This window comes from Haliotis rufescens, unplaced genomic scaffold, assembly GCF_023055435.1.
Source record: "Haliotis rufescens isolate VD_foot unplaced genomic scaffold, xgHalRufe1.0.p SCAF_8, whole genome shotgun sequence".
NCBI classification, from domain to species: Eukaryota; Metazoa; Mollusca; class Gastropoda; order Lepetellida; family Haliotidae; genus Haliotis; species Haliotis rufescens.
Window position 1 is genome coordinate 53364417 of NW_025964372.1, and position 24866 is coordinate 53389282.

At 43.8% G+C, this 24866-nt stretch overlaps 1 protein-coding gene across 3 annotated transcripts in view; it reads right to left on the bottom strand.

Annotated features, from left to right (window-relative positions):
- The window catches only part of LOC124145568 (A disintegrin and metalloproteinase with thrombospondin motifs 18-like), a 76469-nt gene that overhangs the window by 37401 nt on the left and 14202 nt on the right, over positions 1-24866 (bottom strand). For all 3 annotated transcript variants that reach the window (XM_048389126.1, XM_048389124.1, XM_048389125.1), the window contains exons 6-17: positions 23496-23640; positions 23181-23323; positions 22111-22194; positions 19479-19603; positions 18361-18504; positions 17952-18086; positions 12236-12401; positions 7404-7505; positions 3665-3816; positions 2608-2671; positions 2299-2404; positions 1722-1873 (exon numbers count right to left, since the gene is read on the bottom strand). In XM_048389126.1, coding sequence (XP_048245083.1) covers positions 1722-1873; positions 2299-2404; positions 2608-2671; positions 3665-3816; positions 7404-7505; positions 12236-12401; positions 17952-18086; positions 18361-18504; positions 19479-19603; positions 22111-22194; positions 23181-23323; positions 23496-23640 — 1518 coding nt within the window. The remainder of the gene's footprint in view (positions 1-1721; positions 1874-2298; positions 2405-2607; positions 2672-3664; positions 3817-7403; positions 7506-12235; positions 12402-17951; positions 18087-18360; positions 18505-19478; positions 19604-22110; positions 22195-23180; positions 23324-23495; positions 23641-24866) is intronic.

The window sequence follows — 24866 nt, forward strand, 5'->3', positions numbered from 1 at the left end:
ACCCAACACTTATTCAACACATACTCAACACTTACCTACACATACCCAACACTTACCCTACACTCACTCTACACCTACCCCACACTCACTCTAAACTTACTCAACACTTACCTACACATACCCATCACTTACCCTACACTCACTCTACACCTACCCTACACTCACTCTACACCTACCCTACACTCACTCTACACTTACCCTACACTCACTCTACACCTACCCTACACTCACTCTACACCTACCCTACACTCACTCTACACTTACCCTACACTCACTCTACACTTACCCTACACTCACTCTACACCTACCCCACACTCACTCTAAACTTACTCAACAATTACCTACACATACCGAACACTTACCCTACACTTATTCAACACTTATTCAACACTTACCTACACTTAACCCAAACTTACCCTACACTCACTCTACACCTACCCCACACTCACTCTAAACTTACTCAACAATTACCTACACATACCCAACACATACTCAACAATTACCTACACATACCAAACACTTACCCTACACTCACTCTACACTTACCCTACACTCACTCTACACCTACCTCACACTCACTCTAAACTTACTCAACACTTACCTACACATACCCAACACTTACCCTACACTCACTCTACACCTACCCTACACTCACTCTACACCTACCCAACACTTACTCCACACTTACTTAACACTTACCCTACACTTACCCTACACTCACTCTACACCTACCCCACACTCACTCTAAACTTACTCAACACTTACCTACACATACCAAACACTTACCCTACACTCACTCTACACCTACCCTACACTCACTCTACACCTACCCAACACTTACTCCACACTTACTTAACACTTAACCCAAACTTACCCTACACTCACTCTACACCTACCCCACACTCACTCTAAACTTACTCAACACTTACCTACACATACCCAACACTTACCCTACACTCACTCTACACCTACCCTACACTCACTCTACACCTACCCAACACTTACTCCACACTTACTTAACACTTAACCCAAACTTACCCTACACTCACTCTACACCTACCCCACACTCACTCTAAACTTACTCAACACTTACCTACACATACCCAACACTTACCCTACACTCACTCTACACCTACCCCACACTCACTCTACACCTACCCAACACTTACTCCACACTTACTTAACACTTACCCTACACTTACCCTACACTCACTCTACACCTACCCCAGACTCACTCTAAACTTACTCAACACTTACCTACACATACCCAACACTTACCCTACACTCACTCTACACCTACCCCACACTCACTCTAAACTTACCCTACACTCACTCTACACCTACCCTACACTCACTCTAAACTTACTCAACACTTACCTACACATACCCAACACTTACCCTACACTCACTCTACACCTACCCCACACTCACTCTAAACTTACTCAACACTTACCTACACATACCCAACACTTCCCTACACATACTCAACACTTACCCTACACTCACTCTACACTTACCCTACACTTATTCAACACTTACTCAACACTTAACTTATACTTACTAAACACTTACCCTTTACTTACCCAACACTTGCCCAAAACGTACTCAACACTTACCCCAAACTTACTGTACACTTACCCTACATTTACAAGTACAAACTTTCACCCCCACACTTACAGAACACTTACTCTGCACTTCCCCTACGGTTATGCAACACTTACCCTACACTTCCCCGACACACATCGGTTGTACGTGCCGCCGTCGGCGGAGTCGCACTCTGTACCGTCCTTGTAGTCGGTGCTCGTCCCGACCCCCCTCAGGTGAATCGTCTCGACCCCCTCAGGGCTGCAGTACAGCATGCACACACTGTCACCTGCCACCCACAACATCGCCCATGGCTTACATCAGGGAAGTCAACTCATCGACACAGACAACGATACATAGACAACATGACGTAATGGTGACGCTAACCGTAGAGGGGTCATATATTGGGGAAGGGTGGGCGGACACAAAGTGTGGTTATGTTGGATCTGGCGGACATGCATATAAGGAGAAATGAGCTAAATATATGTACGTGGCTTTGAAAAGTTTAAACTTATTTTTATAAACCTATCCCGGAACATCATGAGTACTTAAGAGGGCACGTGCCAACCAAGGTCGGTAGCATTATTTATAGTATCCCATGGCAACTAGTCCTTAACATCTATACCGTCCATCGACAACAGTAACCTTACCTACAGTATCCCATGGCAACTAGTCCATAACATCTACACCGTCCATCGACAACAGTAACCTTACCTACTGTATCCCCTGGCAACCAGTGGAGATGACGCCCACCAAGGGGGTAGATGTCTGTGGCGGCACACTGCTCCTCCCTGTACTGAGACTGGGGCGCGGTGCAGGGCTGGGGAGAAGGGGGTTGACCACGTCAGTTTGATTTGCAGATCCCGAACATGTCAACATATCAACATATTCCCTGGGAAATACCTACTTCCTGTTCGATATCGGCCCCTTCTCAACATTGAATCTAGTAAGTACTAAAAACACTTTCTGCACAATACATCGAGGCAGAACTGGCGAAGGACTTTCAAAGAAAAATGTTCTCACCTCAAGGTTGCAGATCTCCGCTTTTGAATCAAACCCCTCGCACTTCTTTCCCCCAAACAGAGGCCTGGATTAGAAAATAAAACTAATTCAAACGACAAATATGGTAAACCTAAGGCATCTGTATTGCTGGTAGACAAACCTAAAATAATCACTACCTAATAATTGAACCCGCGGATCTGCATATTTCCTGCTGTCGATAACAACAAACGGGATGGCATGACTCCGTACATGTGTCTGTCACCTTCCATGACTCCGCCCCCTCCCCGCCACCAACCTACCCAGAGTTCCTTGCAGATAGCCTAGTACCCCTGCCACAGGCCAGCGCCATGTGTCGATTCGTCACATCTTGCACAGACCATTCAAGATAGTGCATGTGTTTTTCATCTGTTTGATTTTTGACGACTGTACACATTTAGATAAACATATGTCCAGTCACGTGATATGCAAATTAGTCTGTGGCAGTGTGGTTATGTTAAGTCGCTACTGCGCCGGAGTGTGCCTCCCTTCCTGGGCCTGTCACCTCACATGCCTCCGCCCTTCCCTACCCGTAACTGTCACCTCCTATGACTCCGCCCTCGCTTCCCGGGCCTGTCACCAGACAAGACCCCCCCCTCTTCCCCCTCCCCTCCACCCCGCCCCTCCCTGGGTATGTCACCTACTTGGGCCTGCCACCTGACATGACTCCGCCCACTCTTCCTGGGCCTGTCACCAGACTATCTATCTATCTATCTTGGGCCTGCCACCTGACATGACTCCGCCCACTCTTCCTGGGCCTGTCACCAGACTATCTATCTATCTATCTTGGGCCTGCCACCTGACATGACTCCGCCCACTCTTCCTGGGCCTGTCACCAGACTATCTATCTATCTATCTTGGGCCTGCCACCTGACATGACTCCGCCCACTCTTCCTGGGCCTGTCACCAGACTATCTATCTATCTATCTATCTTGGGCCTGCCACCTGACATGACTCCGCCCACTCTTCCTGGGCCTGTCACCAGACTATCTATCTATCTATCTTGGGCCTGCCACCTGACATGACTCCGCCCACACTTTACCTGGGTCTGTCACATGTCCTTGTCTTGATCCTGACTCCGCCCCCGCACGTGCGGGAACACGGCGACCACTCAGAGTCCCACTCCGACCACCCCCCGTCTCGAGGTGGCGGCCCCCGGGGCCCTATGTCCGCGCACCGGGCGTTGATGCACCACTAGAATGAGAGGGCGACACCGTCATGCCAAGACAAACAACGGGCTGCTCACAGAGTATGACATGAAAGGCGGCAAGATCAAATAGCTACAACGTGGACCACCTGTGACACAAGACTGATGCCTACTGCTGATCACTGATCAGTCACAGACTGATGCCTACACTGTCTATAACTGATGCCCACATTGTCTATAACTGATGCCCACACTGTCTATAACTGATGCCTACACTGTCCATACCTGATGCCTACACTGTCTATAGCTGATGCCTGCACTGTCCATACCTGATGCCTACACTGTCCATACCTGATGACTACACTGTCTATAACTGATACTGATGCCTGCACTGTCCATACCTGATGCCTACACTGTCTATAACTGATGCCTACACTTTCCATACCTGATGCCTACACTGTCTATAACTGATGCCTACACTGTCCATACCTGATGCCTACACTGTCTATAACTGATGCCTATTCTGTCTATAACCGATGCCTACACTGTCCATACCTCATGCCTACACTGTCTATAACTGATGCCTACACTGTCTATAACTGATGACTGTACTGTCCATACCTGATGCCTACACTGTCTATAACTGATGCCTACACTGTCCATACCTGATGCCTACACTGTCTATAACTGATGCCTACACTGTCTATAACTGATGCCTACACTGTCCATACCTGATGCCTACACTGTCTATAACTGATGCCTACACTGTGTATAACTGATGACTGCACTGTCCATACCTGATGCCTACACTGTCTATAACTGATGCCTACACTGTCTATAACTGATGCCTGCACTGTCCATACCTGATGACTACACTGTCCATACCTGATGCCTACACTGTCTATAACTGATGACTGTACTGTCCATACCTGATGACTACACTGTCCATACCTGATGCCTACACTGTCTATAACTGATGCCTACACTGTCCATACCTGATGCCTACACTGTCTATAACTGAAACCTACACTGTCTATAGCTGATGCCTACACTGTCCATACCTGATGCCTACACTGTCCATACCTGATGACTACACTGTCTATAACTGATACTGATGCCTGCACTGTCCATACCTGATGCCTACACTGTCTATAACTGATGCCTACACTGTCCATACCTGATGCCTACACTGTCTATAACTGATGCCTACACTGTCCATACCTGATGCCTACACTGTCTATAACTGATGCCTACACTGTCTATAACTGATGACTATACTGTCCATACCTGATGCCTACACTGTCTATAACTGATGCCTACACTGTCCATACCTGATGCCTACACTGTCTATAACTGATGCCTACACTGTCTATAACTGATGCCTATCCTGTCCATACCTGATGCCTACACTGTCTATAACTGATGCCTACACTGTGTATAACTGATGACTGCACTGTCCATACCTGATGCCTACACTGTCTATAACTGATGCCTACACTGTCTATAACTGATGCCTGCACTGTCCATACCTGATGCCTACACTGTCTATAACTGATGACTGTACTGTCCATACCTGATGACTACACTGTCCATACCTGATGCCTACACTGTCTATAACTGATGCCTACACTGTCCATACCTGATGCCTACACTGTCTATAACTGAAACCTACACTGTCTATAGCTGATACCTGCACTGTCCATACCTGATGCCTACACTGTCCATACCTGATGACTACACTGTCTATAACTGATACTGATGCCTGCACTGTCCATACCTGATGCCTACACTGTCTATAACTGATGCCTACACTGTCCATACCTGATGCCTACACTGTCTATAACTGATGCCTACACTGTCCATACCTGATGCCTACACTGTCTATAACTGATGCCTACACTGTCTATAACCGATGCCTACACTGTCCATACCTCATGCCTACACTGTCTATAACTGATGCCTACACTGTCTATAACTGATGGCTGTACTGTCCATACCTGATGCCTACACTGTCTATAACTGATGCCTACACTGTCCATACCTGATGCCTACACTGTCTATAACTGATGCCTACACTGTCTATAACTGATGCCTACACTGTCCATACCTGATGCCTACACTGTCTATAACTGATGCCTACACTGTGTATAACTGATGACTGCACTGTCCATACCTGATGCCTACACTGTCTATAACTGATGCCTACACTGTCTATAACTGATGTCTGCACTGTCCATACCTGATGACTACACTGTCCATACCTGATGCCTACACTGTCTTTAACTGATGACTGTACTGTCCATACCTGATGACTACACTGTCCATACCTGATGCCTACACTGTCTATAACTGATGCCTACACTGTCCATACCTGGTGCCTACACTGTCTATAACTGAAAGCTACACTGTCTATAACTGATGCCTACACTGTCTATAACTGATGCCTACACTGTCTATAACTGATGCCTACCCTGTCTATAACTGATGCTTACCCTGTCTATAACTGATGCCTACACTGTCTATAAATGATGCCTACACTGTCTATAACTGATGCCTACACTGTCTATAACTGATGCCTACACTGTCTATAACTGATGCCTGCACTGTCCATACCTGATGCCTACACTGTCTATAACTGATGCCTGCACTGTCCATACCTGATGCCTACACTGTCTATAACTGATGCCTGCACTGTCCATACCTGATGACTACACTGTCCATACCTGATGACTACACTGTCCATACCTGATGACTACACTGTCCATACCTGATGACTACACTGTCTATAACTGATGCCTACACTGTCTATAACTGATGCCTACACTGTCTATAACTGATGCCTGTACTGTCCATACCTGATGACTACACTGTCCATACCTGATGCCTACACTGTCTATAACTGATGACTGTACTGTCCATAACTAATGCCTACACTGTCTATAACTGAAACCTACCCTGTCTATAACTGATGCCTACACTGTCTATAACTGATGCCTACACTGTCTATAACTGATGCCTACACTGTCTATAACTGATGCCTGCACTGTCCATACCTGATGACTGCACTGTCCATACCTGATGACTACACTGTCTATAACTGATGCCTACACTGTCTATAACTGATGCCTGCACTGTCCATACCTGATGACTGCACTGTCCATACCTGATGACTACACTGTCCATACCTGATGACTACACTGTCTATAACTGATGCCTAAACTGTCTATAACTGATGCCTACACTGTCTATAACTGATGACTGTACTGTCCATAACTAATGCCTACACTGTCTATAACTGAAACCTACCCTGTCTATAACTGATGCCTACACTGTCTATAACTGATGCCTACACTGTCTATAACTGATGCCTGCACTGTAAAAACTGATGTCTGCACTGTCTATAACTAATGCCTACATTGTCTATAACTGATGCCTACACTGTCTATAACTAATGCCTACACTGTCTATAACTGAAACCTACCCTGTCTATAACTAATGCCTACACTGTCTATAACTGATGCCTGCACTGTCTATAACTAATGCCTACGTTGTCTATAACTGACGCCTGCATTGTCTATAACTGATGCCTACATTGTCTATAACTGATGCCTACACTGTCTCAACTTGTGCCTACCTTTCTGTGCCCACACTCCGTGCCATCCATCCTGGGTGCCTGGCTCCCTGTACACTGGCCGGGGAGATGCGGGTCGAAGCAGATGAGCTTGCCGCACTCGTCCTGCAGGGGCAATACACAGTGACTACAGGGTCAGGCACAGCAGAAACATCATCTCCACACACTCCCGGCCTCCGTCAACCTTCAACTGACCCAGTCATAGAGCTACGACTATATCGTGACCCCTACACATTAACACTGACCCAGTCATAGAGCTACGACTATATCGTGACCCCTACACATTAACACTGACCCAGTCATAGAGCTACGACTATATCGTGACCCCTACACATTAACACTGACCCAGTCATAGAGCTACGACTATATCGTGACCCCTACACATTAACACTGACCCAGTCATAGAGCTACGACTATATCGTGACCCCTACACATTAACACTGGCCCAGTCATAGAGCTACGACTATATCGTGACCCCTACACATTAACACTGACCCAGTCATAGAGCTACGACTATATCGTGACCCCTACACATTAACACTGACCCAGTCATAGAGCTACGACTATATCGTGACCCCTACACATTAACACTGGCCCAGTCATAGAGCTACGACTATATCGTGACCCCTACACATTAACACTGACCCAGTCATAGAGCTACGACTATATCGTGACCGCTACACATTGCCACTGACCCAGTCATAGAGCTACGACTATATCGTGACCCCTACACATTAACACTGACCCAGTCATAGAGATACGACTATATCGTGACCCCTACACATTAACACTGACCCAGTCATAGAGCTACGACTATATCGTGACCCCTACACATTGCCACTGACCCAGTCATAGAGCTACGACTATATCGTGACCCCTACACATTAACACTGACCCAGTCATAGAGCTACGACTATATCGTGACCCCTACACATTAACACTGACCCAGTCATAGAGCTACGACTATATCGTGACCCCTACACATTAACACTGACCCAGTCATAGAGCTACGACTATATCGTGACCCCTACACATTAACACTGGCCCAGTCATAGAGCTACGACTATATCGTGACCCCTACACATTAACACTGACCCAGTCATAGAGCTACGGCTATATCGTGACCCCTACACATTAACACTGACCCAGTCATAGAGCTACGACTATATCGTGACCCCTACACATTAACACTGGCCCAGTCATAGAGCTACGACTATATCGTGACCCTTACACATTAACACTGACCCAGTCATAGAGCTACGACTATATCGTGACCGCTACACATTGCCACTGACCCAGTCATAGAGCTACGACTATATCGTGACCCCTACACATTAACACTGACCCAGTCATAGAGCTACGACTATATCGTGACCCCTACACATTAACACTGACCCAGTCATAGAGCTACGACTATATCGTGACCCCTACACATTGCCACTGACCCAGTCATAGAGCTACGACTATATCGTGACCCCTACACATTAACACTGGCCAAGTCATAGAGATACGACTATATCGCGACCCCTACACATTAACACTGACCCAGTCATAGAGCTACGACTATATCGCGACCCCTACACATTAACACTGACCCAGTCATAGAGCTACGACTATATCGTGACCCCTACACATTAACACTGACCCAGTCATAGAGCTACGACTATATCGTGACCCCTACACATTAACACTGGCCCAGTTATAGAGCTACGACTATATCGTGACCCCTACACATTAACACTGACCCAGTCATAGAGATACGACTATATCGTGACCCCTACACATTAACACTGGCCCAGTTATAGAGCTACGACTATATCGTGACCCCTACACATTAACACTGGCCCAGTTATAGAGCTACGACTATATCGTGACCCCTACACATTAACACTGGCCCAGTTATAGAGATACGACTATATCGTGACCCCTACACATTAACACTGACCCAGTCATAGAGATACGACTATATCGTGACCCCTACACATTAACACTGACCCAGTCATAGAGCTACGACTATATCGTGACCCCTACACATTAACACTGGCCCAGTTATAGAGATACGACTATATCGTGACCCCTACACATTAACACTGACCCAGTCATAGAGATACGACTATATCGTGACCCCTACACATTAACACTGACCCAGTCATAGAGCTATGACTATATCGTGACCCCTACACATTAACACTGACCCAGTCATAGAGCTACGACTATATCGTGACCCCTACACATTAACACTGGCCCAGTTATAGAGCTACGACTATATCGTGACCCCTACACATTAACACTGACCCAGTCATAGAGCTATGACTATATCGTGACCCCTACACATTAACACTGACCCAGTCATAGAGCTACGACTATATCGTGACCCCTACACATTAACACTGACCCAGTCATAGAGCTATGACTATATCGTGACCCCTACACATTAACACTGACCCAGTCATAGAGCTACGACTATATCGTGACCCCTACACATTAACACTGACCCAGTCATAGAGCTACGACTATATCGTGACCCCTACACATTAACACTGACCCAGTCATAGAGCTATGACTATATCGTGACCCCTACACATTAACACTGACCCAGTCATAGAGCTACGACTATATCGTGACCCCTACACATTAACACTGGCCCAGTTATAGAGCTACGACTATATCGTGACCCCTACACATTAACACTGGCCCAGTCATAGAGCTACGACTATATCGTGACCCCTACACATTAACACTGACCCAGTCATAGAGCTACGACTATATCGTGACCCCTACACATTAACACTGACCCAGTCATAGAGCTACGACTATATCGTGACCCCTACACATTAACACTGACCCAGTCATAGAGCTACGACTATATCGTGACCCCTACACATTAACACTGACCCAGTCATAGAGCTACGACTATATCGTGACCCCTACACATTAACACTGACCCAGTCATAGAGCTACGACTATATCGTGACCCCTACACATTAACACTGACCCAGTCATAGAGCTACGACTATATCGTGACCCCTACACATTAACACTGACCCAGTCATAGAGCTACGACTATATCGTGACCCCTACACATTAACACTGACCCAGTCATAGAGCTACGACTATATCGTGACCCCTACACATTAACACTGACCCAGTCATAGAGCTACGACTATATCGTGACCCCTACACATTAACACTGACCCAGTCATAGAGCTACGACTATATCGTGACCCCTACACATTAACACTGACCCAGTCATAGAGATACGACTATATCGTGACCCCTACACATTAACACTGACCCAGTCATAGAGCTACGGCTATATCGTGACCCCTACACATTAACACTGACCCAGTCATAGAGCTACGACTATATCGTGACCCCTACACATTAACACTGACCCAGTCATAGAGCTACGACTATATCGTGACCCCTACACATTAACACTGACCCAGTCATAGAGCTACGACTATATCGTGACCCCTACACATTAACACTGACCCAGTCATAGAGCTACGACTATATCGTGACCCCTACACATTAACACTGACCCAGTCATAGAGCTACGACTATATCGTGACCCCTACACATTAACACTGACCCAGTCATAGAGATACGACTATATCGTGACCCCTACACATTAACACTGACCCAGTCATAGAGCTACGACTATATCGTGACCCCTACACATTAACACTGACCCAGTCATAGAGCTACGACTATATCGTGACCCCTACACATTAACACTGACCCAGTCATAGAGCTACGACTATATCGTGACCCCTACACATTAACACTGACCCAGTCATAGAGCTACGACTATATCGTGACCCCTACACATTAACACTGACCCAGTCATAGAGCTACGACTATATCGTGACCCCTACACATTAACACTGACCCAGTCATAGAGCTACGACTATATCGTGACCCCTACACATTAACACTGACCCAGTCATAGAGCTACGACTATATCGCGACCCCTACACATTAACACTGACCCAGTCATAGAGCTACGACTATATCGTGACCCCTACACATTAACACTGACCCAGTCATAGAGCTACGACTATATCGTGACCCCTACACATTAACACTGACCCAGTCATAGAGCTACGACTATATCGTGACCCCTACACATTAACACTGACCCAGTCATAGAGCTACGACTATATCGTGACCCCTACACATTAACACTGACCCAGTCATAGAGCTACGACTATATCGTGACCGCTACACATTAACACTGACCCAGTCATAGAGCTACGACTATATCGTGACCCCTACACATTAACACTGACCCAGTCATAGAGCTACGACTATATCGTGACCCCTACACATTGAGCCAGACCTTTTCTGGTGATGGACTACAGGACGAAGAGTCTCCTTTAACAAGGAATGGTAAGCAGAAACAAGATATCAACACATGGTACCAAACACCTGGTGTTGTCATTGTTTTTCAGTGATTGATTTATATAATTCCCCCGACTAGTCTCAATCTTTGGATAGTCGAGACTGATGATATTCTTGCTTTGACGTTTTGACTGACGGCCCATGAGAGTGTGTTCATTCCGGGAGTAAAATCAATGGGCCCCGAAAGGAATCAATAGATTCGAGTAAATTCTCTAACTTAAAGCATGTTAAGGTTGAAACATAATTTCTCTATAATTTTGCATTATGATCTACAGAGGCGTTAGCTTGAAAATGCACGTTTAGAATGGCCAGTGAATTCCTGGCTCAGAATCAACTGGAAGAACAATAGCGTGACGTCACTATGGTTTAATGGAGCTTCAGCCGGCGTGTGACCAGCGGTGCAGCTTGTGTAAACACGTTGACCTCACCCCGCCATAGTCTTCTACCAACGACGTGCCCTCGCAGATCTTTGACCCTTGACCCAGGAACAACTCGCACTGCTTGTCGCCAGGGTAGATAACTCCTGGCAGGTCTTTGGGAAGGAGAAATCCGACCACTGTAGGCGAGTCCAGCAGACAGGCGCCGTTACCCTCGCTATAAGGACAGACGTGGTATGATCGGCTTGCATTGATATTATGGTACATGTGTCATGACCCGCCCGATATGTGATGCAAACAATATGTTCTTGTTTATATTTAGAAAAGAATTCTCGAACTTATAGGTAGTATAAGATTATGAAGATTTTACAACAAAACATTTGCCAGAGAAATTATTCCATATGTTGTTATTGCAACTGGTTATTTTCTAAATACGGATAATCAATAACTTTCCCCGTACACACATTTACAACGTACAGATCATCGGCGCACGTGGAGAAACTAGATTACTTTCTGTCAGTTGAAACGTGAAAGATTCCAAATGTTCAGTTAGGTAGAGATACAGTTTAAAGAGTTGAAACATCGAAACTAGAGGTGCTAACACATGATAGCTTGATACAGTTTAAAGAGTTGAATATGGAAACTAGAGGTTCTAACACATAATAGCTTGATACAGCTTAAAGAGTTGAACATGGAAACTAGAGGTGCTAACACATGATAGCTTGATACAGTTTAAAGAGTTGAATATGGAAACTAGAGGTGCTAACACATGATAGCTTGATACAGTTTAAAGAGTTGAACATGGAAATTAGAGGTGCTAACACATGATAGCTTGATACAGTTTAAAGAGTTGAACATGGAAACTAGAGGTGCTAACACATGATAGCTTGATACAGTTTAAAGAGTTGAACATGGAAACTAGAGGTGCTAACACATGATAGTTGATACAGTTTAAAGAGTTGAACATAGAAACTAGAGGTGCTAACACATGATAGCTTGATACAGTTTAAAGAGTTGAACATGGAAATTAGAGGTGCTAACACATGATAGCTTGATACAGTTTAAAGAGTTGAACATAGAAACTAGAGGTGCTAACACATGATAGCTTGATACAGTTTAAAGAGTTGAACATGGAAATTAGAGGTGCTAACACATGATAACTTGATACAGCTTAAAGAGTTGAACATGGAAATTAGAGGTGCTAACACATGATAGCTTGATACAGTTTAAAGAGTTGAACATGGAAATTAGAGGTGCTAACACATGATAGCTTGATACAGTTTAAAGAGTTGAACATGGAAACTAGAGGTGCTAACACATGATAGCTTGATACAGTTTAAAGAGTTGAACATAGAAACTAGAGGTGCTAACACATGATAGCTTGATACAGTTTAAAGAGTTGAACATGGAAATTAGAGGTGCTAACACATGATAGCTTGATACAGCTTAAAGAGTTGAACATGGAAATTAGAGGTGCTAACACATGATAGCTTGAAAAGTTTAAAGAGTTGAAACATGGAAACTAGAGGTGCTAACACATGATAGCTTGATACAGTTTAAAGAGTTGAAACATCGAAACTAGAGGTGCTAACACATGATAGCTTGATACAGTTTAAAGAGTTGAACATGGAAACTAGAGGTGCTAACACATGATAGCTTGATACAGCTTAAAGAGTTGAACATGGAAACTAGAGGTGCTAACATATGATAGCTTGATACAGTTTAAAGAGTTGAAACATCGAAACTAGAGGTGCTAACACATGATAGCTTGATACAGTTTAAAGAGTTGAACATGGAAACTAGAGGTGCTAACACATGATAGCTTGATACAGCTTAAAGAGTTGAACATGGAAACTAGAGGTGCTAACACATGATAGCTTGATACAGTTTAAAGAGTTGAAACATCGAAACTAGAGGTGCTAACACATGATAGCTTGTTACAGCTTAAAGAGTTGAACATGGAAACTAGAGGTGCTACCACATGATAGCTTGATACAGTTTAAAGAGTTGATAGAAATTAGAGGTGCTAACACATGATAGCTTGATACAGCTTAAAGAGTGGAATATGGAAACTAGAGGTGCTAACACATGATAACTTGATACAGTTGAAGGAGTTGAACATGGAAACTAGAGGTGCTAACACATGATAGCTTGATACAGTTTAAAGAGTTGAACATGGAAACTAGAGGTGCTAACACATGATAGCTTGATACAGTTTAAAGAGTTGAACAAGGAAATTAGAGGTGCTAACACATGATAGCTTGATACAGTTTAAAGAGTTGAACATGGAAATTAGAGGTGTTTACACATGATAGCTTGATACAGTTTAAAGAGTTGAACATGGAAACTAGAGGTGCTAACACATGATAGCTTGATACAGTTTAAAGAGTTGAACATAGAAACTAGAGGTGCTAACACATGATAGCTTGATACAGTTTAAAGAGTTGAACATAGAAACTAGAGGCGCTAACACATGATAGCTTGATACAGTTTAAAGAGTTGAACATGGAAACTAGAGGTGCTAACACATGATAGCTTGATAGAGTTTAAAGAGTTGAAACATCGAAACTAGAGGTGCTAACACATGATAGCTTGATACAGTTTAAAGAGTTGAACATGGAAACTAGAGGTGCTAACACATGATAGCTTGATACAGTTTAAAGAGTTGAAACATCGAAACTAGAGGTGCTAACACATGATAGCTTGATACAGTTTAAAGAGTTGAACATGGAAACTAGAGGTGCTAACACATGATAGCTTGATACAGCTTAAAGAGTTGAACATAGAAACTAGAGGTGCTAACACATGATAGCTTGATACAGCTTAAAGAGTTGAACATAGAAACTAGAGGTGCTAACACATGATAGCTTGATACAGCTTAAAGAGTTGAACATGGAAACTAGAGGTGCTAACACATGATAGCTTGATACAGTTTAAAGAGTTGAACATGGAAATTAGAGGTGCTAACACATGATAGCTTGATACAGTTTAAAGAGTTGAAACATCGAAACTAGAGGTGCTAACACATGATAACTTGATACAGCTTAAAGAGTTGAACATGGAAACTAGAGGTGCTAACACATGATAGCTTGATACAGTTTAAAGAGTTGAACATGGAAATTAGAGGTGCTAACACATGATAGCTTGATACAGTTTAAAGAGTTGAACATGGAAATTAGAGGTGCTAACACATGATAGCTTGATACAGTTTAAAGAGTTGAACATGGAAATTAGAGGTGCTAACACATGATAGCTTGATACAGTTTAAAGAGTTGAACATGGAAATTAGAGGTGCTAACACATGATAGCTTGATACAGTTTAAAGAGTTGAACATGGAAACTAGAGGTGCTAACACATGATAGCTTGATACAGTTTAAAGAGTTGAAACATCGAAACTTGAGGTGCTAACACATGATAGCTTGATACAGTTTAAAGAGTTGAACATGGAAACTAGAGGTGCTAACACATGATAGCTTGATACAGTTTAAAGAGTTGAACATAGAAACTAGAGGTGCTAACACATGATAGCTTGATACAGTTTAAAGAGTTGAACATGGAAACTAGAGGTGCTAACACATGATAGCTTGATACAGTTTAAAGAGTTGAACATAGAAACTAGAGGTGCTAACACATGATAGCTTGATACAGTTTAAAGAGTTTAACATGGAAACTAGAGGTGCTAACACATGATAGCTTGATACAGTTTAAAGAGTTGAACATGGAAATTAGAGGTGCTAACACATGATAGCTTGATACAGTTTAAAGAGTTGAACATGGAAATTAGATGTGTTTACACATGATAGCTTGATACAGTTTAAAGAGTTGAACATGGAAACTAGAGGTGCTAACACATGATAGCTTGATACAGTTTAAAGAGTTGAACATAGAAACTAGAGGTGCTAACACATGATAGCTTGATACAGCTTAAAGAGTTGAACATAGAAACTAGAGGTGCTAACACATGATAGCTTGATACAGCTTAAAGAGTTGAACATAGAAACTAGAGGTGCTAACACATGATAGCTTGATACAGCTTAAAGAGTTGAACATGGAAACTAGAGGTGCTAACACATGATAGCTTGATACAGTTTAAAGAGTTGAACATAGAAACTAGAGGTGCTAACACATGATAGCTTGATACAGTTTAAAGAGTTTAACATGGAAACTAGAGGTGCTTACACATGATAGCTTGATACAGTTTAAAGAGTTGAACATGGAAATTAGAGGTGCTAACACATGATAGCTTGATACAGTTTAAAGAGTTGAACATGGAAATTAGAGGTGTTTACACATGATAGCTTGATACAGTTTAAAGAGTTGAACATGGAAACTAGAGGTGCTAACACATGATAGCTTGATACAGTTTAAAGAGTTGAACATAGAAACTAGAGGTGCTAACACATGATAGCTTGATACAGCTTAAAGAGTTGAACATAGAAACTAGAGGTGCTAACACATGATAGCTTGATACAGCTTAAAGAGTTGAACATGGAAACTAGAGGTGCTAACACATGATAGCTTGATACAGCTTAAAGAGTTGAACATGGAAACTAGAGGTGCTAACACATGATAGCTTGATACAGTTTAAAGAGTTGAACATGGAAATTAGAGGTGCTAACACATGATAGCTTGATACAGTTTAAAGAGTTGAAACATCGAAACTAGAGGTGCTAACACATGATAACTTGATACAGCTTAAAGAGTTGAACATGGAAACTAGAGGTGCTAACACATGACAGCTTGATACAGTTTAAAGAGTTGAACATGGAAATTAGAGGTGCTAACACATGATAGCTTGATACAGTTTAAAGAGTTGAACATGGAAATTAGAGGTGCTAACACATGATAGCTTGATACAGTTTAAAGAGTTGAACATGGAAACTAGAGGTGCTAACACATGATAGCTTGATACAGTTTAAAGAGTTGAACATGGAAATTAGAGGTGCTAACACATGATAGCTTGATACAGTTTAAAGAGTTGAACATGGAAACTAGAGGTGCTAACACATGATAGCTTGATACAGTTTAAAGAGTTGAAACATCGAAACTAGAGGTGCTAACACATGATAACTTGATACAGTTTAAAGAGTTGAACATGGAAACTAGAGGTGCTAACACATGATAGCTTGATACAGTTTAAAGAGTTGAACATAGAAACTAGAGGTGCTAACACATGATAGCTTGATACAGTTTAAAGAGTTGAACATGGAAACTAGAGGTGCTAACACATGATAGCTTGATACAGTTTAAAGAGTTGAAACATCGAAACTAGAGGTGCTAACACATGATAGCTTGATACAGCTTAAAGAGTTGAACATGGAAACTAGAGGTGCAAACACATGATAGCTTGATACAGTTTAAAGAGTTGAACATGGAAATTAGAGGTGCTAACACATGATAGCTTGATACAGCTTAAAGAGTTGAACATGGAAATTAGAGGTGCTACCACATGATAGCTTGATACAGTTTAAAGAGTTGAACATGGAAATTAGAGGTGCTAACACATGATAGCTTGATACAGTTTAAAGAGTTGAACATGGAAATTAGAGGTGCTAACACATGATAGCTTGATACAGCTTAAAGAGTTGAACATGGAAACTAGAGGTGCTAACACATGATAGCTTGATACAGTTTAAAGAGTTGAACGTGGAAATTAGAGGTGCTAACACATGATAGCTTGATACAGCTTAAAGAGTTGAACATAGAAACTAGAGGTGCTAACAGATGATAGCTTGATACAGATGCTGACGAGACAATATAACTCACTACAGGAAGTTGTGAAGGGCGTCTTTGCTACAGGAGGACCACTTGAACGCTGTCGTCCCGCCTCCCCCGCCAGTCGACATGATGTTGGTTTTGTCGTCACAGACGTTCCCCTCACTGTCGTGCTGCATGTTCAAGCTGAAAGAAAGGGGAGATAAGCCTGATACTTTAGCCACCCTCACAGTGCTCAGTGTGTAACATACGGACCTCGTGTCTTCCGTGTGACGAGACAATGTTACACGTAGGCTACCCCACGTAAACATAAACCTATTAAACATCGTTATTTCCGCGCTGAGCATTACGCTATAATACCTCGGTATACCACCACCTCGTTATGCCACAACCTCGCGGAATCTGCTGGATAGAAGAATGTGATGCAATGTCAGGTGAGCCATTTAGATCCTTGTTGTACCTGTGACCTGTCTCATGGGCCAAGGTCAGGCCAATGTCAAGGCCGTTGTCCTCAAGTATTGAACATCTCATTTCCTTGACACATATTCCCCCCAGGGACGCTAGGCCAGTCGTCTCAGCAACCCCCTTGTGGATCAGATTCTCCCTGAAACAGCCAGTGTGTACAAGTATCTTCACAGGGTGGCGGTAAACTCAGCACAGACTTAGTCAAGGAGTAAACCACCCTACCCATGGTGGAATAAAACGAAACAGCTTTTTGGAAATACGTGTACAGTAAACTATGTTTGTAACGTACACGCTTATAACGAACTGGCTGATATAACGAACTGCTTATTTGGTCCCGGCTATTTACTGTATATATGATGTATACATGCTTATAACGCACTGCGGTTATAACGAACTAAACTTAGTGGTCTCTTTGAGTTCGTTATAACCGTAGTTATCTGTATTTACTTCTTAGAAGGGTCAGGTCCGTGCTGCTCAATATTGGCAGTGGGAATGCATTGTTAAATGTACATCATATTACCCACGAGGAGTAGACGCAGTAACTCAAACTGCTATCATCTGGAGTCTGATAGCAGAAGTGTCAGTAAATTGTGTGTTCATGTACCAGGTGTTTAGCAGTGATTCCTGTCATGATCAGAGCTCGTGGGAGTCAGCTCACCTGGTCATGATCAGAGTTCGTGGGAGTCAGCTCACCTGGTCATGATCAGAGTTCGTGGGAGTCAGCTCACCTGGTCATGATCAGAGTTCGTGGGAGTTAGCTCACCTGGTCATGATCAGAGTTCGTGGGAGTTAGCTCACCTGGTCATGATCAGAGTTCGTGGGAGTTAGCTCACCTGGTCATGATCAGAGTTCGTGGGAGTCAGCTCACCTGGTCATGATCAGAGTTCGTGGGAGTTAGCTCACCTGGTCATGATCAGAGTTCGTGGGAGTCAGCTCACCTGGTCATGATCACAGTTCGTGGGAGTCAGCTCACCTGGTCATGATCAGAGTTCGTGGGAGTCAGCTCACCTGGTCATGATCAGAGTTCGTGGGAGTCAGCTCACCTGGTCATGATCAGAATTCGTGGGAGTTAGCTCACCTGGTCCAGATCAGAATTCGTGGGAGTTAGCTCACCTGGTCATGAGGCTGGCAGCGTCCACGTGCCGGGGGTCCGTGTCACCGGGAGGGTTAAACTTCTCCTGCCACTGACAGAAACTGTTGAGGGTGTGGTCAGCGTCAGTGGTGATATTCAGGCCGTCCTGAGGGAAGTAAACATTGCCTGCATGAGTGTGTCATGAGGGGAGTAAACACGGGTCTATACGTCAACTTACCATCATGTGGTAGTGTGTCTTGAGGGAGTAAACATGGGTCTATACGTCAACTTACCATCATGTGGTAGTGTGTCATGAGGGAGTAAACATGGGTCTATACGTCAACTTACCATCATGTGGTAGTGTGTCATGAGGGAGTAAACATGGGTCTATACGTCAACTTACCATCATGTGGTAGTGTGTCATGAGGGGAGTAAACACGGGTCTATGCGTCAACTTACCATCATGTGGTAGTGTGTCATGTGGGAGTAAACACGGGTCTATACGTCAACTTACCATCATGTGGTACTGTGTCTTGAGGGGAGTAAACATAGGTCTATACGTTAACTTACCATCATGTGGTACTGTGTCTTGAGGGGAGTAAACATTGGTCTATACGTCAACTTACCATCATGTGGTACTGTGTCATGAGGGAGTAAACATGGGTCTATACGTCAACTTACCATCATGTGGTAGTGTGTCATGAGGGAGTAAACATGGGTCTATACGTCAACTAACCATCATGTGGAAGTGTGTCATGAGGGAGTAAACATGGGTCTATACGTCAACGTACCATCATGTGGTAGTGTGTCATGTGGGAGTAAACACGGGTCTGTACATCAACTTACCATCATGTGGTAGTGTGTCATGAGGGAGTAAACACGGGTCTATACGTCAACTTACCATCATGTGGTAGTGTGTCATGAGGGAGTAAACATGGGTCTATACGTCAACTTACCATCATGTGGTAGTGTGTCATGAGGGAGTAAACACGGGTCTGTACATCAACTTAGCATCATGTGGAAGTGTGTCATTAGGGAGTAAACACGGGTCTATACGTCAACTTAGCATCATGTGGTAGTGTGTCATGAGGGAGTAAACATGGGTCTATACGTCAACTTACCATCATATGGAAGTGTGTCATGAGGGAGTAAACATGGGTCTATACGTCAACTTACCATCATGTGGTAGTCTGTCATGAGGGAGTAAACACGGGTCTGTACATCAACATACCATCATGTGGTAGTGTGTAGTGTGGACTTGTTTCTGGTGTCAGCAAATTGATTGAATCGCTCGTACAACCAGACAATGACCTTCACTTGTCTACAGTCCAGGAGTCAGAGCTTCAGAGCTAACATGGTGTTAAGGTGATCGCAACATCCATACTTCAACATAGACTTACGACTGTCCCCAAAACTCTGTCCCACAACAGGTGAGACATACAGTGACCTACCATGTCGCCCTTCAGTACCACAACAGGTGAGACATACAGTGACCTACCATGTCGTCCTCCAGTACCACAACAGGTGAGACATACAGGGACCTACCATGTCGTCCTCCAGTACCACAACAGGTGAGACATACAGTGACCTACCATGTCGTCCTTCAGTACCACAACAGGTGAGACATACAGTAACCTACGATGTCGTCCTTCAGTACCACAACAGGTGAGACATACAGTGACCTACCATGTCGTCCTCCAGTACCACAACAGGTGAGACATACAGGGACCTACGATGTCGTCCTTCAGTACCACAAGAGGTGAGACATACAGGGACCTACCATGTCGTCCTCCAGTACCACAACAGGTGAGACATACAGTGACCTACCATGTCGTCCTTCAGTACCACAACAGGTGAGACATACAGTGACCTACCATGTCGTCCTTCAGTACCACAACAGGTGAGACATACAGTAACCTACGATGTCGTCCTTCAGTACCACAACAGGTGAGACATACAGTGACCTACCATGTCGTCCTCCAGTACCACAACAGGTGAGACATACAGGGACCTACGATGTCGTCCTTCAGTACCACAAGAGGTGAGACATACAGGGACCTACCATGTCGTCCTCCAGTACCACAACAGGTGAGACATACAGGGACCTACCATGTCGTCCTTCAGTACCACAACAGGTGAGACATACAGGGACCTACCATGTCGTCCTCCAGTACCACAACAGGTGAGACATACAGTGACCTACCATGTCGTCCTTCAGTACCACAACAGGTGAGACATACAGTAACCTACGATGTCGTCCTTCAGTACCACAAGAGGTGAGACATACAGGGACCTACCATGTCGTCCTCCAGTACCACAACAGGTGAGACATACAGGGACCTACCATGTCGTCCTTCAGTACCACAACAGGTGATACATACAGGGACCTACCATGTCGTCCTTCAGTACCACAAGAGGTGAGACATACAGGGACCTACCATGTCGTCCTTCAGTACCACAACAGGTGAGACATACAGTGACCTACGATGTCGTCCTTCGGTACCACAACAGGTGAGACATACAGGGACCTACCATGTCGTCCTTCAGTACCACAAGAGGTGAGACATACAGGGACCTACCATGTCGCCCTTCAGTACCACAACAGGTGAGACATACAGTGACCTACGATGTCGTCCTTCAGTACCACAAGAGGTGAGACATACAGGGACCTACCATGTCGTCCTTCAGTACCCTCAGACTGATGATGGTCAGGTGGATGGGGACACCGAGGCTGCTGTCCAGGTACCGCCCCGCCGCCTGAAGAGGGAAGATACAGTTCTAAACACACAAGGACAGGGTGACACTGTATGGATGGATATTGTCCACACAGACGAGGAATGGGTGATAATTGTTTTTTTCAGGAGCTGGTTGATAAAGTAAGGTTTAGTGCAGGAAATGGTTGATAAGGTGTATTGCATGAGTTGATAGATAAGGGCCTATGCAAAGGTTGATTTATTTGGGTTATTGTAGAGATTAGTTGATAAGGGTCATTGCAAAGGTTGATTTATTTGGGTTATTGTAGAGATTAGTTGATAAGGGTCATTGCAAAGGTTGATTTATTTGGGTTATTGTAGAGATTAGTTGATAAGGGTCATTGCAAAGGTTGATTTATTTGGGTTATTGTAGAGATTAGTTGATAAGGGTCATTGCGAAGGTTGATTTATTTGGGTTATTGTAGAGATAAGTTGATAAGGGTCATTGCAAAGGTTGATTTATTTGGATTATTGTCAGGATTAGTTGATAAGGGTCATTGCAAAGGTTGATTTATTTGGGTTTTTGTAGAGATTAGTTGATAAGGATCATTGCAAAGGTTGATTTATTTGGGTTATTGTAGAGGTTAGTTGATAAGGGTCATTGCAAAGGTTGATTTATTTGGGTTATTGTAGAGATTAGTTGATGAGGGTCATTGAAAAGGTTGATTTCTTTGGGTTATTGTAGAGATTAGTTGATAAGGGTCATTGTAAAGGTTGATTTATTTGGGTTATTGTAGAGATTAGTTGATAAGGGTCATTGCAAAGGTTGATTTATTTTGGTTATTGTAGAGATTTGTTGATAAGGGTCATTGCAAAGGTTGATTGTTTTTGGCTATTGTAGAGATTAGTTGATAAGGGTCATTGCAGGGGTTAGTGTGGATGATGGGTTATGTTCAATGCAGTTGTTAAAAGGACGAACTGAACGTGTGATGAGAATCTTTGCATTTGGTACATGTATGATGCCAGTGCAGATTGTCAGTTGAAATTCACCACATTAGCCGCTGTCAGCATGTAGTTCACCAGGTCATCGCCATGGTAACGGTGCATCGTCTTATCTGCAACCAGCAGCATCTCCAGAAACAGCCCACCTGCCTGGCGACGGACGCGACGAGGAACTATCTGCTCCGCCGTGTCTGAAACATCAACATCGTAAATGAGTTACTCCCCTTTACAGAACGGGGCAAGGCCGTGTCGGTCACACACATGTTTTGTAGCTGGTTGACTGTGACGCCAGCTGTCAATCAGAGATTGCGCTCAGTCAATGTTTACTTTGCTCGAAGAGAAAACTTGAATTAAGTAACCTACCCTGGACACCACACATCCCCCTAGCGGTCAGATGGTACACTAAATGCGGGGCACCTGCATCACGCCCAATGTTGACGTCAGCAAGGTGTTGGCCTCTGATTGGCTGGATAAGCAACTGATGGGTTGGTGTAGAAATGACACCATGCTGAAAGTAGATATGAAATGCCGAATATTGTCTGCAGATGTTAGACATGTTTCTCCTTATAGTAACATATTCGTCGAAACTGCTACATCTGGGGTGTTTTTTGTACAACCACTAGGTTTCTACAGGTGAGGTACAACTTGACCTAAACACGAGGTGAATTCAGATGAGGTATAACTTGACATAAACACTACATGACTCTACAGGTGGATAAAATTTGACATAAACATTCCGAGACTCTACAGGTGAGGTATAGCTTTACATAAACATTCCGAGACTCTACAGGTGAGGTATAACTTGACATAAACACTACGTGACTCTACAGGTGGATATAACTTGACATAAACACTCCATGACTCTACAGGTGAGGTATAACTTGACATAAACATTCCGGGACTCTCCAGGTGAGGTATAACTTGACATAAACACCCCGTGACTCTACAGGTGGATATAACTTGACATAAACACTCCGTGACTCTCCAGGTGAGGTATAACTTGACATAAACACCCCGTGACTCTACAGGTGGATATAACTAGACATAAACACTACATGATTTTACAGGTGGATATAACTTGACATAAACACTCCATGACTCTACAGGTGAGGTATAACTTGACATAAACATTCCGGGACTCTCCAGGTGAGGTATAACTTGACATAAACACCCCGTGACTCTACAGGTGGATATAACTTGACATAAACACTCCGTGACTCTCCAGGTGAGGTATAACTTGACATAAACACTCCGTGACTCTCCAGGTGAGGTATAACTTGACATAAACACCCCGTGACTCTACAGGTGGATATAACTTGACATAAACATTCCGAGACTCTCCAGGTGAGGTATAACTTGACATAAACACTCCGTGACTCTACAGGTGAGGTAAAACTTGGCATAAACACTCCGTGACTCTACAGGTGAGGTATAACTTGACATAAACACTCCGAGACTCTACAGGTGGATATAACTTGACATAAACACTCCGTGACTCTCCAGGTGAGGTATAACTTGACATAAACACCCCGTGACTCTACAGGTGGATATAACTAGACATAAACACTACATGATTTTACAGGTGGATATAACTTGACATAAACATTCCGAGACTCTCCAGGTGAGGTATAACTTGACATAAACACTCCGTGACTCTACAGGTGAGGTAAAACTTGGCATAAACACTCCGTGACTCTACAGGTGAGGTATAACTTGACATAAACACTCCGAGAC